Here is a 15,743-nt window from a genome sequence, read left to right as displayed (position 1 = left end):
ATGAATTTGCCCCAAATAAGGTTAAAAAAAACTCTTTTTTCTTGCTGTCATGCAGTCAAAATCCTGACGAGTCTCTGATTCATGTCACAACAGCACTCATATATATACAAAATGATGAAAATGCATACTTTCTTTTTTTTGGTTCTGTTGATGCATTACAAGCTCTCTTGTTTTCCAAGACAGTCATCGTGCCCCACTACCGGTGGACCTTATACAAGACTTCTTGTAATCCTTATACGAGACGATTGCGGATGACTGATGCAGTCTGTGTTAAAATCTGTTAACATCAGCTCATTGTGTAATGGAGTGTTGTAATATTGACCCATATAATTGCCCCCAAAATAGGTACTCATATATGCAATCATGGAGACACAAAAGAAATGATCATCATGTGGTGCATATTTAAACCATAGAAAAAACTTTTTTCAAAGTGTTTCATTTTATGTTTTCTTAAAAAATAAAAGAAGAAAAGAAGAAGGACCTAATAGACACTTAATAGATACTTTTTCATAACAGGTACTAACTGGTCATAGTTTACACATGTACTAGCTGGGTTTTTTTTAGCATTGTTCAGTATATCTAAGACACAATCCAAACGATACTACCATCAGTGTCCAATACTGAAAAGAATGGCAGCACTGTTGTGCACCACATGCAAAATTGAGAGTAAACAGAGGGTTTGTTGACAGCACGATATATCTTGTTTGGGTTTAGCCTCAGGACACATTGCTCACTTATCAGCAGAAAAAATAATCTAGGTACTCCCTTTTGTGATGGATTCGATAAATATCTTCTGACTTGTGCTAAACCGCCTTAAGCAAAATTTACAGTGTCTGTTGTAATATAACTTCGAACAACATGCAAAATTAGGAAACATATTCAAAGTAAAATGACAAATATACAATAAATGTTTCATCTCCCTCCTGTTTAAATACATAGAGACAATATTGTCTGAATGAGTATCAGCAAAACACTGATGAAGAAATACACTAGCATGATCCTACAATGATATGTACAGCAGTCAAAACTCACTGGTTTTATTATCCCTTACTGTTTCACTATTAACATAATATTTGGTTTAAAAATCTGTAGTTTTGGTATGTAATGTTTTGTAATGTGTCATCTCATAATCACAGAGTTGATTTGGGAATTTTCTATCTGTGCTGATCTTCTCCTCAGTCATGTCATCCTAAATATAACTATTACTGAGTCATCAGCTCAAGGAAGTAGTTGCTTAACACACCCACTCTACGATACTTCCCCTCCACAGCCTATATAACACCAGACTTCAATGTATGCACACAAGTCAAAACAGTGAAGAAGTATGAGGTCTCTCACCGGGTGTATTCTGTTCAGTCTGGCGACTGCAGTTCTCTCTGTGCCGCTTTCTGAAGTTTCTGTGGAAGATGAAAGTTTTGCAAAGGTATGTATATGTTTCCTTTGCTTGTCCTATAATTGTAACACAAGTCCTAGGATTATGGGGTATTAAGAATATTGTTCAGATCTCATGTTTTTTGACAGAACTACCTGAAGAAATTCTTCAACCTCACAGAGGAGGAGGGTCCAGCTGTCAGAAGGGGCATCAGCCCGCTGAACAAGAAGCTGGCTGAGATGCAGAGATTCTTTGGTCTCCAGATCACCGGGTCTCTGGATGCTGACACTTTGGCCATGATGAAGAAGCCCCGCTGTGGGGTTCCCGATGAACAGGTCGCTCGTTTCTCCATTTATGGAAAAAAATGGCAGAAACGCAGCCTCACATACAGGTGAATGATCTAAAGACACAACATAACACACAACCTGAGAAAATGTGACCACACTAATGATTTTCTTGATTATTGTTGTGCTCTGCAGGATAGAGAACTACACACCTGACATGTCTGTGGCAGAGGTGGATGCTTCCATAGGCAAAGCTCTGCAGGTGTGGGCCAAAGTCACTCCACTGAGGTTCACAAGGATCTACAGCGGCATTGCTGATATTATGATCTCCTTTGGTCGCCGGGGTGAGTGCAAATCTTTTTCAGCAATGGAAGATGCACTCAGATAACATCATTATTAAAAATATGAGTCTAAAACAATAGAAAATAGAGTATGGATAGGTTACTCAGAATCAGAAAATCCTAAAGAAATGATGTACTTATACACACGATACCTCTAATCGGCATTATATTGTATTACATAGAGTTATATATGTTTTAGATTGACTGTTTGAATCCACTTGGAGATAACTATTTACCAAATGTTTCATGTCAATGTGTACACAAAATGGTTTGTAAATTTTGGCTTGTTTGCCTTATTTAACAGAACATGGTGATTTTAATTCCTTTGATGGGCCCGGTAACACTCTTGCCCACGCCTTTGCTCCCGGTGATGGTCTTGGAGGGGATGCTCATTTTGACGATGATGAATCTTTCACGTTCCGCTCAAGCCGTGGTGAGGTTTTCACTTATCATTTTTCCTTTTTTGATCTTTATGTGCTTTACGTGTGATTTTAGAAAATAACTGCATTGTCGCACTGTCCTGTAACCGGCCTGCCATTATGTGTTTTCGGCTTCAGGCGTCGTCCTCTTCATTGTCGCCGCCCATGAGTTTGGTCACTCTCTGGGCTTAGGTCATTCCAATGTCCCTGGTGCCCTAATGTACCCAACGTACTCCTACAGAAACCCTGACACCTTTGTTCTGCCTCAGGATGATGTTAGGGGCATTCAGTACCTCTATGGTGAGTACTGAGGGTCTGAATATTGCTTTGGTATTGCTGCTCGTTTTGACCTTTGGTGGATTGTGAAGCAGGGCTTCCCAAAACGTATCTTTTGAATTCTAGGTTCAAACTCTAGGAAGGATCCCTCTGTGGATGATCCCAAGCCTCCCACTACTCCTGATGCCTGTGATTCTACCATGGTATTGGATGCTGTCACAACCCACAGAGGAGAGATTATCTTCTTCAAAGACAGGTTTCAGATATGCGCCGCAGCAGAGTGCTAAAACATCTAAATCCACAGTTTAGTAATGATTGTTTGATGGCTCATGTTTGCCTCTATTTATTATCAGCTTCTTGTGGCGTAGCTTCCCCCAGAGCCAGACTCCACAGCAAAGCCTCATCAGAAGCTTGTGGCCCAGTGCCCCTGTGGACATCGATGCTGCGTATGAGAGCCGACAGTTAGACACAGTGTTTCTGTTCAAAGGTACTGGTTTCTCCTTATCTATGTAAGAAACACATTCCATATTTTGGAATCTAACTTAAGCGTTTTCAATCGTTTTCTACAGGTCGCAAAGTGTGGGCCTTCACTGGCAACCAGCCCGTGCGGGGCTACCCTAAAACACTAACTGCTTTTGGTCTGCCAAAAGGAGTGAGGAAAATCGACGCTGCCCTTCATGATGTAAACTCTGGCAAAACTCTCTTCTTTGTAGGCAATAATTACTTCAGGTGAGTTGAAAGTTTACCAGTTCCAATTTTCACTGTGAGCTACTCTATACTATTAACGTCAACTGGATCAATCTATTTTCTGTTTTTCTCCAGTTATGATGAGTCCAGAAAGACTATGGAGCAGGGATATCCCAGACTGGTGAATCAGGCCTTTGCAGGCCTGACCAGAAGAGTTACAGCAGCTTTCCAGCACAAAGGTGAGTGGTCCTCACTGCTAACCTGAAATTAGAGATTTTAAAAAAATGTCTTGTCAGACTAAAAGTCATGCTACTGTCATTGTAATTTCCACATTTTTAACATAACAGCAGAACCAGAAGCAGCTCTAAAACCTCTTGAAAACTCTTTAACTCTTAAACTATATGCTCCAGTGTAAAACCGAAAAGTAGCACCTACTTTATAATGAGTCTAAAAACATAACCTCCCCGAACAACAGTTAAGTATTAAGTACTGAGCTTAGAGACAGTAGTAGGTGGATTTTTTTGGCAAAGTCTGCTGGCTGTATTTATGCTTTAAGCTAAGCTAACCGTCTTTTAGTTTAGTATAACCAACACATGAAAGCAGTGGCCTCATGTATATCATTGAATTAAGACAATGTATTATTTTTGTGAACCATTTCTTTAACTAGTATTTAGACTAACACTAAGCCATTGTTCTGCAGGTTACACTTACATTTACAGTGGACCCTACATGTATGAGTACGACCTGGGGACTGGGACACGGCACCGTGTGTTGAGGAACAGTTACTTCCTGCGCTGCACGAACCCCTAGATGAATGGGTCTTTGTTTTTACAGTATGTAGTAATTGTGCAAACTAAGACAAAAATCTGTAAACAAAGCCTACAGTATTATTCAAGTACTTCACTGAAAACGTTTAAACTGCACTTTTCTCAATTTCTTTTTAAACATATAATAAAAGTGGGGCTTAAGGAGTCAGTACTATGATCTATAAATATATGATCTACACATCCTTGCCTCTGCTAAATTATTTTGATCCCAGGTGGACACAAAATCTTTGCCCTTGCCTGAGTAATTCATTGTACTTTAACAACAGTTACAGCTCAAATAAGATTGTTTAGTGCTGCAAGTTTTGCTGAAACAAAACAAAACAAGTTTATACTGGAAACAACTAAATTAAAAACTGATATTGGTATCCTGATATGACTGAACACCCTCTAAAGATTTTGAGAATATTAAAGAGAAATTGAACCACTGACCAAGTAGTATTATGTTAAAGGGGGATTTAATACTGCATTGTGCTATAGCTGTAGACGGTATGAGATTGATGAGCACTGCATTAAGTAATTAATTTTGAGAATATTTTAATGACCTTCTAAATGCAGCTTCAAATTTATTTTCTAAATGTGTTTTGTTGTAATTGCTCAGATGACTTCATTTTAAAAGGAGCATTCACTAATAAATACACGAAATGACTTCATTGTCTTTAGACTGTTGTTTCTTAACTATGATATGAAAAATGCCTGTATGAATTTTAAATAACTGATGGCTACATGTCTTATTTATATAAAAGCTGAACTGTTTAAAAACATCTGATACTTTTTGGTTATTATATCCAATATAAATAATACATTCTCACACAATATAATAAATACATAACATGGCTTCTTGGCATAACAACACATCTGTACGGAGCAGAATGTCATGGTCATGGGTCATTGATTCAGTGCTTTGTGTTCATGGACTTCTTGACTAATCATTATGATGTTTCTAGAGTGACTCATATTTATTAGTTTAGTTTTTTTTGGAAAAAGGGGAAAAAAACAACCTCTGCTTACCACACAGCCTGACACAGAAATCTGTACATAGACACCCCCCCCCCACACACACACACACACACACACGGTGCTGATGAAATACCCTGATGTCCTGCTTCAAGGCTTTTCAGACTGAAATCAACATGTTCTTGTTGATGAAGTGAACATGCATGAACATGACGTAAATTCCTTTACATGCAGATCTAAGGAATATATCTCCCCCTATAGACACACACACACATTAACATTGTAATGCTGGTCTTATTCACAACACTGGCACTGAATATTTCCATAAAAAATATGCAACTAGCTCATTATAAGCTTTAAAGTCTTTTCCACAGCATTGAAACATAGCTGCTAATCATGTTAATAATCTGACCTTTGCTGAAGGTAAGCTTGTGCTCCATATTATAGCGAATACTTGGATTATAATTCTTTAGCTGATCAGATAATGATCAGCTTGCCGTGCAGGGAATTATGTGTCATTTTGCACGAAAATACTTTTGCATATTTCCAAATATGCTGACAACGTATTAACTGACTCATTGCACTCTCTAACCTAGTCTGAAATAGTTAATACCAGCAATTAAACTATACATTTTAAATTGTTATTATTTTAAGGGAAACATTAACCTAACCAAAGATACAATGGCATAAATTGGGCCTCCTGCTTCTTTGATTTCTTCTTCGTACTTTCCTGCCAGACAAAAAATGCATACTGGAAGCAAGGAAACAAAACATAAGGAGTGAGGGGATGAGTCAAAACACAACAAAGAACAGAGGGAGAAAGATGCAGGCAATATATACAGATAGCAGATAAGGATGGAAGAAGGAACAGGTGGGAAAACAGCTGACACTAATCATAGGGGACGTATATGGGAAGTGAAACTGAACGATGAGGGACTATCAAAATAAAACAGAAAACCAACACTGAGACATACCAGCTTGACACAGACAAAAAGGAAGACAGAGACAGGATACAGAGGGACCAGTCAGACATGGGGTAATGACTGGGGAACAGAAGATAAATAGACTACAGAGGACAAAATATATGACGAGAGAAAATAGCAATGCACTTGTAATACACACACCCCAGACTTAAATACAAGAGCCCAAACCTCACACGAAACCCAAAATACTGACTCAAAGTCCCTGGACCATGAGAGAATCAATTTATATTCTACAGCCATTTATTCATTAAGCAGAAACGTTTCCTACTGGCACTTAAATGAATAAACAATAAACAGTGGAACTGGAACCTGTGAAATACTGTAAAATAAAATATTTATTTATATTTTTTATTTCAAGGTAAATGTGATTACTGTGTGTTGATCTTAAAAAATATATATATAACCCAATATATTTTATTTAAGCAATACACATTGGATGTTGTGGATGAAACTACAATAACTACAATGCTTAGCCAAAGATGACGTAGGAAGCACACCTCCTCCTGTGATTGGCTGATGTGTTTATTCGTGCGCTGCTGAAGGTGAAGCGTTAGTCAGTTCTGTGTCTCAGTCCGAAATGTCATCCAGTGGACTTTTAACCATGCACGCTCAAATCTGTAAACGTCTGGTAAGTGATGGGCTGTGAAACTGTCATCTTAGGTTTGTGGTCATGTTGTTGTAAGAAACAGGAAGGCTAGGCTGGCAGCACAGGGCCCTGGTTAACTTCAAGTAGCTGTGCTAACCTTGCTCTGTCTGTGTGTGTGTAGCGTCCTTGGCAGGTTAAAGTAATGCAAACACCTGAAAACATACTGTACTTGTAGCTGGTTGGTCAGAGTACTTTAAAGAAGCAGTAGTAGTAGTATGCTTTACTGGCTTCAATACAGTCGACAGTGTATCAGAAAGGACTAGTTGACACCAAAACAGGCTAGCTATAGCATCAGCTGCAGCTAGCTTAGCGCCCACAAAGAGTACCATTGAAACTCTAGCTCCTGTCACTTCATTAGGCAGCTGATATTACCTGAATACCTGCCTTTATTGTCATATTTTTCACGGTGACAGTTTTATTCTGGAGCTTGATTCTAACGTGTGATGTTCGGGTCTGTGGGACACCTTTTCATTGTTTAGTAAACGTCAAGTTTTTCAGATTTATCATTATTTCAACAACGGCTAATTTTCTGTGAAGAACATAAAATAACCCATTTTAATGATCTCGCACTGTAATCGTGTTTGACACGTTTCGCCCCAGTTATGACAGATGGCTTAGCTGCTGCTTCTGGACAGGTGAAGCGGCAGGATTTGGGTTTGTTGTTGTTGTTGTTGTGTTTGTTTGTTTGTTTGTTTGTTTTTCCCCGGGACGGAGTCATGTGCGCTGGTGTTTGTAATTATTAAGTGAATGTTTTTTAATTAAGACAAACGGCCACGTGCACATGTAAGAAAATTAATACTAGATCTCTCATTGTTATTTATGCTGTAGATTGTGAAGACTAATATAGAGTATTCATTCACTAAAACACCAGAAAGTGTAATTGAATAAATATGATTTTATTGGAATTATTACTTGCTCATGCAAGTTTTTTACTTTTAACAGAAAATGATATTTGCTGCATCAAGTGGCTTCACACACAGTCTAACATCCTGCACATTCAGAAACTTATTATTTTGACTGTAGTAATGAAACCAATGAAAATTAAAGAATTGTTGTGCTATTACTATAAAATATAATTTGTTACTATTTTTTTTTAAATAATTGTCATTACAAATGAGTCCTTGACCTCAAAAAACAAAAAGAGAAACTTCTCTTTCTTTTTTTATTCCCACTAATACTCTCGGTGTAATTGTGTCATAAAAAACAGGAGAGCTGCATGCAGATGCAATTTCAGTGTGATTAAAAACGCAGACGCAGACTGACACGTTGCAAAAGTTCAGGAGCAACCTCTTAACTGTGTTGTGTTTGCTTAGATTCAAAAAGGTATCTAAAACATCAGAGCTGCTTCTAGCTTTGTTTGGCAGTGTGGAACAACCTGATGATGGAAAGTGTCAGACGACTAAAACATCAACTAAACGCATCCAAACTCTTTTTTTTTTCTTTTTTTTTTTTACAAAGCTGAGGAGGTGACTTGGAGGGAAAAAACCAGGCCAACTCAGTCTGAAAGCTGAAAACCTGTGTGGCTGTCACAATCAATATAGCCCTCGTTTGTCAGTATGTTTAATTCTATAAATTGTTTTAAGTAAGTACTCTGCTCTTTACAGTCACAGCTTGTTGTCTTTAACAGTCTCAATGTTTTTCTTTCCCTGTTTGTGTGGGATTTAGCCGCGATAACACATGCTGTTTTCATAATTATCAATAGCCTGATATAACAAGTACCCTTATTTAGACTTGTGAAGCAGCTGCCTGTGTTATTGTTTCACAGAATAGGGTTATGAGACTGTGTCAATAGTTAAAAGTGGCCAGCAGATGTTCTGGTGGAGACGGGTGTCAGAAAGTTTCAAAGCCTCAGGACGTTTAAACGTTTCACAAAACCTGTTTCTACTATGTGGTGTACATATGGTAAATGGCCTGTATTTGTATAGCGCTTTTACTAGTCCCCCTTAAGGACTCCAAAGCGCTTTACACACACATTCACACACTGGTGGAGGCAGCTACAGTTGTAGCCACAACTGTCCTGGGGCAGACTGACAGAAGCGAGGCTGCCATATCGCACCATCACCAACACCAGTAGGCGGTAGGTGAAGTGTCTTGCCCAAGGACACAACGACCGAGACTGTCCGAGCCGGGGCTCGAACCGGCAACCTTCCGATTACAAGGCGAACACCCAACTCTTGAGCCACGATCGCCAATGTGTGTTTTGTGTTTCTGCTCGTGCTTTTTCCAAACGAGGTTCAAACATTTCAGTCACATTCATCTGCCTGTTCTCGCATTCTTGTAATTCTCCATATCGTTGAAAGGATTCTCTGAGGAGTTTTAGGACTTTTAGATAAGAGAGAACATTTGGAAGATAACAGATGGGAAGAGTTTTCAGAACGTGAGTCATTTTGCCTTTATTGGATAGAACAGTGCAGAAAGTAGACATCAGCGCAGGGCGAGAGTGAAGGGGTATAACACACAATAAATGATCTGGGGCTCTAAATTCCATACGTTGGTCACTTCCTCAGCCAGGTGAGCCAAAGCAGCACCATCAGTTCAGAGTCTGAAAGTGAGCACGAAGACAGGATTTGACACTGAACACCTGCCCCAAAGCAAACCCTTGGATATCAAAAATGGTGACACTGAATAGTCTCCTCGCCCAAAGAATGAGCCATTGAGCTTGACTGGTAGCATCGTGCAACCAGGGCCAAGACAAATGGTGGTCCATCTTGTGGAGGGCATCAAAGCTGATTTTTACTCTTCATCCTAGATCCCATCTACAAATATACCAGTGTCAGTAGATGTTCCCTGATTTGATCCTTAGCAACAGAAAGACAAGCTGCAATGTGTGTTTTAGAGGTGGACGGCAAGTAGTACATATGTAACACACACTGTTGTATAGGGTAGCACAAAAAGGCTGCTTGTAGATGATATATCAATCTGTTGAAAGATATAAATGTCAGTAGTGATGACAGTTTGCTGCCTTTATATTTGATTCAATTTTCTATTTCTATTACATTTTATGACCAAAAATCAAACAGCATATTTCATAAATGGGCTTCAATAGAAGTAAATGACCAAATATTAACCATATATATGGTCTATCTATATTTCTTGGACTTGGGGTAAAATAAACATCTGTTAAGTACTTTTAGATACGTTGTTATTGTTGTATTGGTTAATAAAAACCCTAAATGTGTTGGGTCCATCAGATCCACAAAACAAAGGTCAGACACCTGTCATAAGCATTATATCAGCTGAATACTTATGTTCACTTATTATTTATAACATTTATGATCTTGTCACTGTAGGCTCACAAGTATCTGTCAAGAACCTACACATCTCATCCTTCCCTCAATGTAAGTACTATCACTGAGAGCCTGCACTGATAGTTAATCATCTGTAGAGCACAATAACATATATACACTAAATTGTATGGTCATAGGAAGTCGTCATTGTCAGCGCAGTCCGCACTCCGATGGGATCCTTCAAAGGCAGCCTAGCTTCAGTTCCAGCCACCAAACTGGGCTCTATTGCCATCAAGGGGGCCATTGACAAAGCAGGTATGTTTGGCCACTTCACTTTCACTGCTCGGACGGATCCACTTTCCTCTGTTGCTTGATAAACATCGGCTGGCGCTGTGTCCATACAATAGGTTGAGTATCTGTCTCTCATGAGTGGAAACAGGGCTGCATTAAAACTGAGGCAGCTGTGCATGTTCAGTATGTTGCCTTTGTGTTTAGGAATTGCTCCGGAAGAAGTGAAGGAAGTCTACATGGGCAATGTGCTTCAGGCTGGCGAAGGACAGGCCCCCACACGACAGGCCTTGCTCGGAGCAGGTATGACCTCTCGGCTATATTTAACCCACAATATTGATACATCTGTGGTGCCTTGAGGGATATTTTTGAGTCTGCAATATGAATTATTCCCAATTTCTTGAGCTAAACACTGTTTTTTGAATATTATCTCTTGACATTGGAGTTCAAATGTGCATCCAAGCAGAATCCAGAGCTGGTGAGAAGTTGTCTTCATCTAATTTCTGTTATAGTAAGAATGATGTCTCTGATTGCCTCTACAGGACTGACCCTCAGCACACCAGCAACAACCATCAACAAAGTCTGTGCATCTGGAATGAAGTCCATCATGATGGCAGCTCAGAGTCTAATGTGTGGACACCAGGTATTATCAGCATTAAATATGCAAGGTGTAACAAAACACGAGTGCAGATTCTTCTGAAATACTGCATCTTTTGCTGTCATGCTAGTACTCGATCACAGATGTGATCCTGATAAATGCATAAATGCACGTGTTTATCAGGACTGAAAGAAACTTTTGTTTATAATGGGTTATTCTGGCTTTGTAATGCAAATTACTCTGACTATAGTTCTATATGTGTGACTTAGGATGTGATGGTGGCAGGAGGCATGGAGAGCATGTCCAATGTACCTTATGTGATGGCAAGAGAGACCCCATCCTACGGAGGAGTGAGGATGGAAGACCTCATTGTGAAGGACGGACTCACTGATGTCTACAACAAATTCCACATGGTGATCCTCATGTTCTACTTATTATTGGAAAATTATAAGGCCTATGTGCATTTAGAGCATTATAATATTGTTGCTCTCTTACAGGGTAACTGTGCAGAAAACACAGCCAAGAACTGCAAAATCAGCAGAGAGGAGCAGGATGCGTACGCCATCAACTCTTATAGCTGCAGCAGAGCAGCGCACGAGGCTGGTGTGCTGGCAAAGGAGATAATACCTGTTACTATTACCCAGAAAGGTACAGGAAGATATACCATGTTTGTCTCGGCCCAGTGACTTTAATTAGTGTTATTGCACAGCTAATGTTGTTGATGGGGTTTTGCAGGCAAATCTGATGTGGTGGTGTCTGAGGATGAGGAGTGGAGACGGGTCGACTTCAGCAAAGTCCCCAAACTGAGAGCTGTGTTCCAGAAAGAGAACGGTAACGATGAGTTATAGAGCAACATGAAGCTGTGTGAAGCATCCACATTCTTCTTGCACTTTAACACTAATTAAAATAAAACAAAAAGATTAAAAATGAGATTTTCTTTAATATTTTTAACTAAGACGTGTAACATCAGACAAATACAGTGTGTACTGTTTTTATTAAAATAACTTAAAAAAAATTGTACAAGTAGTTCTGCTGCTACAGGAAATGTTAATAACAGTAATGTGGTTGCTCATCTGTGCGTTATTAAAGGTGTAATTTATTTTGATGGGTCTCTTGTTATTTTTTTATTTTGCTGTTTTCAGGCACGGTGACAGCAGCCAATGCCAGCACACTGAACGACGGAGCTGCAGCTCTTGTTTTAATGACAGCAGATGCAGCAAAAAGACTCAATGTGACTCCACTGGCCAGGGTTGTTTGTAAGTTTTTCGTGGACGCTTGCTTCATGGAGAGCTTTACTGTTGGTTTGCTCTTGGTTCGCACTCACAAGGTGAGGAAGGAGGCAGTGCTGGTCGATATTGCTGGAAAAAACAAAAAGACAGTGTAAAACCTAACCCCAATAATTACCTGACACCATATGATCAAGTACTTGGTGACAGTGGGAAAGAAAAACATTTAACAGGAAGAAACCTCTGGCAGAACCACATTGACCACATTTTTTATGCTTTTTTCAGAGCATTTAAAATCACAAGAAAACAGCAAATAAGTTTAAGCATTGATATTCGTTAGAGGCATCTTTAAAAGAGGGTTATTGCAAACCCAAAGGCCGACTGGCTCCAAATAGTTGGACCTGTATAATGAACTGGGTAGAAGCTGACTTGATACATTTGACCATCATTTGTTCCAGTGGTATCTGTTCAACTATCTTCATTAAAGTAACAAAAATCTGTCATAAAAAATCTTCTGTTGTTAAACCGTTAGCTGGCTTTGTTTAGTTGTTGTTTTTCAATGCATCCAATTGAGTCTGACACCAGTTCTTCAGCATTTGTTTATATCAAGTCACGGTGGTAAAATGAACTCCTTTTGAAATGAAAGTGTTTCTTGTTTCCTCCTGAGAGTATCTTTGGATGACTTTTGGTTGCCAAACAGTTCATATATATCTGTACATTCTCTGATTTGTTTTACACAGCTTTTGCCGATGCTGCAGTTGCACCCATTGATTTCCCCATTGCTCCTGCATTTGCTGTACCAAAGGTGGGTTATGAGCATGTAGTCTGGCACTTACATTTTCTAATTATTTTGCAACAATGACACAACCCCCAAAAACATGGTTTTACAGATGGAGGCCACCAACAGTTTTTCCCTCCTCATCTTTTCAGTTTTTTCACTAGTTTGATGAGACTAGTCCTCTATTAGGCCAGTCTCTGTATCACCTTATGCTTTTAGTAGTCTGAGGCAATACTTGGGACCCTACAGAGGTTACACAGGTAGACCAACTCTGACAGGGTGACACATCAACATCTGCCATTGACAGAAGGCTTTCTGTGTCTCCCAGCACAATTTCAAGAGCATGGGAGAGATTCGAACAGACAGGCAGTTACTTTAGGATAGCTGGACTGGGCCATAGAAGGTCCTTAACCCATCATCAGGACTGGTGTCTGCCCCTGTGTGCAAGGAGGAATAAGATGAGCACTGCCAGAGCACATCAACAACTCGTGTAGGAGGTCACTAAAGAACCCAGAATAGCATCTAAAGAACTGAAGGCCTCACTTCTTCCAGTCAAGATTACATAATATAAGAATAAGCCTGACCACAAATAGGAGAGTTCCAACAACAAAACCACTGCTGACCAAAATAAACACAAACTCCATTTTTCAAAAAATATCTTGATGATTTTGGTAAATAACCCAAAACCTTTGGGAAATATTCTGTGGACATGGGAGACAAAAGGTGAACAAAGAATTCAACCAAGTCCAACCTGAAAGGCTCATCGTCAGTTATCACAAATGCGCGATCCTGCTTCTTGCTGCAAAGGGTGACGCAACAACACAATGACATCATCATTTAGAAACTGCATGTCGTATTTGCCTGGGTTATATTTGTTTTGTGATTACTAAAGATTGTTCATATTTATATTTTTAGGTTAAATTAAAAGTATATACAAAAGCATAATATAATAATTATTTAGACCCATATATGTGTATGACTAGACCCGTGTGTGTGTGTGTCTGCCAGGTGCTGGATGCAGCAGGGCTGAAGAAGGATGATATTGCCATGTGGGAGATCAATGAGGCCTTTAGCGTGGTTGTGCTGGCTAACATCAAGATGCTGAACATCGACCCAGCAAAAGTCAACGTTAACGGGGGAGCTGTGTCACTGGGACACCCCATTGGGTAGGTGACACAACAAAATGTTACAACTTGGCTTTAACTCACCTGGTTCTTCTCAAAAGTATTTTTTTCTAGTAAATGTGTTTACATTTGTCTGAAATATTCAGATGTGGCCCATAATATTGCAAACAATACATCATAACTGTTTCTCTTCGCAAACAAGAAACCTGACACGTGACAGCCCTGCTAACCTTTTTGGCTTTGTCAGAGTTAATTATTTAACTGGAGCAATGCTTAACCACAGGTATGTGGATCTTCTCTAAGCACTGACCTTAGCAATTGAGACTTTGTTGACTATGCTTAAAAAGCCAGCTCTGTGCCAACAAACCACATAATTTAAATTAACTCTACAAATTCTGCGAAACAGTGGGCTCAAATGTCCAGCCTGACTTATTCTAGAAGCTTGTCAATGGCTAACAAAGGTGCCATGGCCGAGATTAACTTGCTAAGAGACATTTAAGCAATATAAATAGGTGCGTATGTATATATTTGAGCCTGTATATATAGTATTAAACATGCATAGATGAGAGAAAATCCAAAATAAATTCAAACCTGTTTACCCAATTTATTGAAAGTCATTGAAGAAAAATCTCAGAAAAATCATTCCACTCTGGAAAAAGAACAGTCCAAATTAATCATTCCCAAAATGACTATTCATGGCAGGCTCAGCCTACGTTTGAAGCCGCCGAGGTGTTCGATGGTGGGGCTGACGTGATGTCACTGTTATGAATGAAATTTGCCACAGTCCAATAACTCCAGCCGTACTTATCTTGTCCGTTTAACATCTTTATTGCATTCCATCAGTTGTATTTATTGTTCAACAGTTCTCTTTATCCAACCTCATTTATCATAAATCACAACAGCATAGCGGTCACAAACTGTTTGCTTTTTCCGACCAAACAACATCTGACACTAATTACGTGTGCCTACCTTAAATACAGTCCCATGTTTGATTTCTGTGCACTTCTGTAGTACGCCATGGCTTTTTAAACCTAGAGTAGAAAAGAAACTATTACCCTCTATTTCTCTTTCCTCTGTCAGGATGTCTGGTGCAAGAATTGTGGGTCACATGGTGCACAACCTGAAGTCTGGTCAGTACGGGCTGGCGGGCATCTGCAATGGAGGCGGCGGAGCTTCTTCCATTCTGATCCAGAAGCTGTAAGAAGACCTGGCAAGAAGCTTCTGTTCCTTTAAGAGTGTTGAACTGTGCAGTGACTGTCTGCTGGTTCCAAAGGACTCTCACATCTATAAGCTCCTGTTAATTGTGAAGAAAGAATCTGTTACGTTAATGTCAGCGGCCTCAGCAAACAGCAACACGGGACTCCTGTGATGTCGTGACTCCAGTGTACAAAACACTCCTCTTGTTTGAGAACACGTCTTGTGCAAAAAATAGAATAATGTTTAACTCTGGTTAAATAAATAGTTTTTTGAAAGCACTGTCTTGTTATTGGTCTGTTGTGAGCGTGTGTATTTACTGGGTATTACTACAATTACCAGTTTGTGTTGTTTTTCAAACTGGCCACTAGATGCCGCAACTACCTTTCTTAAGTTAAGTTGTTCTTACACTGGATACATAACGTGCCAGAGATAAGCGATAACATTGACTGTGCTCTGTTTGGCTGCATTATCTGCAACAGCAATGTCTTTTTAACCTTTTGAAATTGGGGATTAAAG

The 15,743-nt window shown here is 39.4% G+C and overlaps 2 protein-coding genes across 2 annotated transcripts; both read left to right on the top strand.

Moving 5' to 3' along the window:
- Positions 1-1,301: 1,301 nt before the first annotated feature.
- Positions 1,302-4,924, top strand: LOC308386921 (collagenase 3-like). The gene is made up of 10 exons (XM_080866757.1): positions 1,302-1,423; positions 1,522-1,763; positions 1,852-2,000; positions 2,302-2,430; positions 2,555-2,716; positions 2,819-2,948; positions 3,046-3,179; positions 3,262-3,421; positions 3,515-3,618; positions 4,080-4,924. The coding sequence occupies exons 1-10, from the start codon at positions 1,325-1,327 to the stop codon at positions 4,187-4,189; spliced, it is 1,419 nt and encodes a 472-aa protein (XP_080722883.1). The 5' UTR covers positions 1,302-1,324; the 3' UTR covers positions 4,190-4,924.
- Positions 4,925-6,643: 1,719 nt separating this feature from the next.
- acat1 (acetyl-CoA acetyltransferase 1) lies at positions 6,644-15,505 on the top strand. The gene is made up of 12 exons (XM_080866766.1): positions 6,644-6,771; positions 10,080-10,127; positions 10,214-10,331; positions 10,512-10,607; positions 10,847-10,947; positions 11,172-11,315; positions 11,400-11,550; positions 11,638-11,733; positions 12,045-12,158; positions 12,869-12,933; positions 13,915-14,072; positions 15,111-15,505. The coding sequence occupies exons 1-12, from the start codon at positions 6,721-6,723 to the stop codon at positions 15,229-15,231; spliced, it is 1,263 nt and encodes a 420-aa protein (XP_080722892.1). The 5' UTR covers positions 6,644-6,720; the 3' UTR covers positions 15,232-15,505.
- Positions 15,506-15,743: the final 238 nt, after the last annotated feature.

This window comes from Rhamphochromis sp. 'chilingali' (genome assembly GCF_963969265.1).
Source record: "Rhamphochromis sp. 'chilingali' genome assembly, chromosome: 19".
Lineage (NCBI taxonomy): Eukaryota > Metazoa > Chordata > Actinopteri > Cichliformes > Cichlidae > Rhamphochromis > Rhamphochromis sp. 'chilingali'.
The sequence above is the reverse complement of the archived record's forward strand: the minus strand, read 5'-3'. Positions and strand labels throughout refer to the sequence as shown.

What these genes read in the sequence shown, in the direction of transcription:
- acat1 (XM_080866766.1), top strand. Translation starts at nt 6,721, where the DNA reads ATGTCATCCAGTGGACTTTTAACCATGCACGCTCAAATCTGTAAACGT. An exon ending in CATCTCATCCTTCCCTCAAT is followed by an intron (nt 10,128 to 10,213) that starts GTAAGTACTATC and finishes GTATGGTCATAG; the next exon opens with GAAGTCGTCATTGTCAGCGC. An exon ending in CTGCATTTGCTGTACCAAAG is followed by an intron (nt 12,934 to 13,914) that starts GTGGGTTATGAG and finishes TGTGTCTGCCAG; the next exon opens with GTGCTGGATGCAGCAGGGCT.
- LOC308386921 (XM_080866757.1), top strand. Translation starts at nt 1,325, where the DNA reads ATGAGGTCTCTCACCGGGTGTATTCTGTTCAGTCTGGCGACTGCAGTT. An exon ending in AAGATGAAAGTTTTGCAAAG is followed by an intron (nt 1,424 to 1,521) that starts GTATGTATATGT and finishes GTTTTTTGACAG; the next exon opens with AACTACCTGAAGAAATTCTT. An exon ending in CACGTTCCGCTCAAGCCGTG is followed by an intron (nt 2,431 to 2,554) that starts GTGAGGTTTTCA and finishes TTTCGGCTTCAG; the next exon opens with GCGTCGTCCTCTTCATTGTC.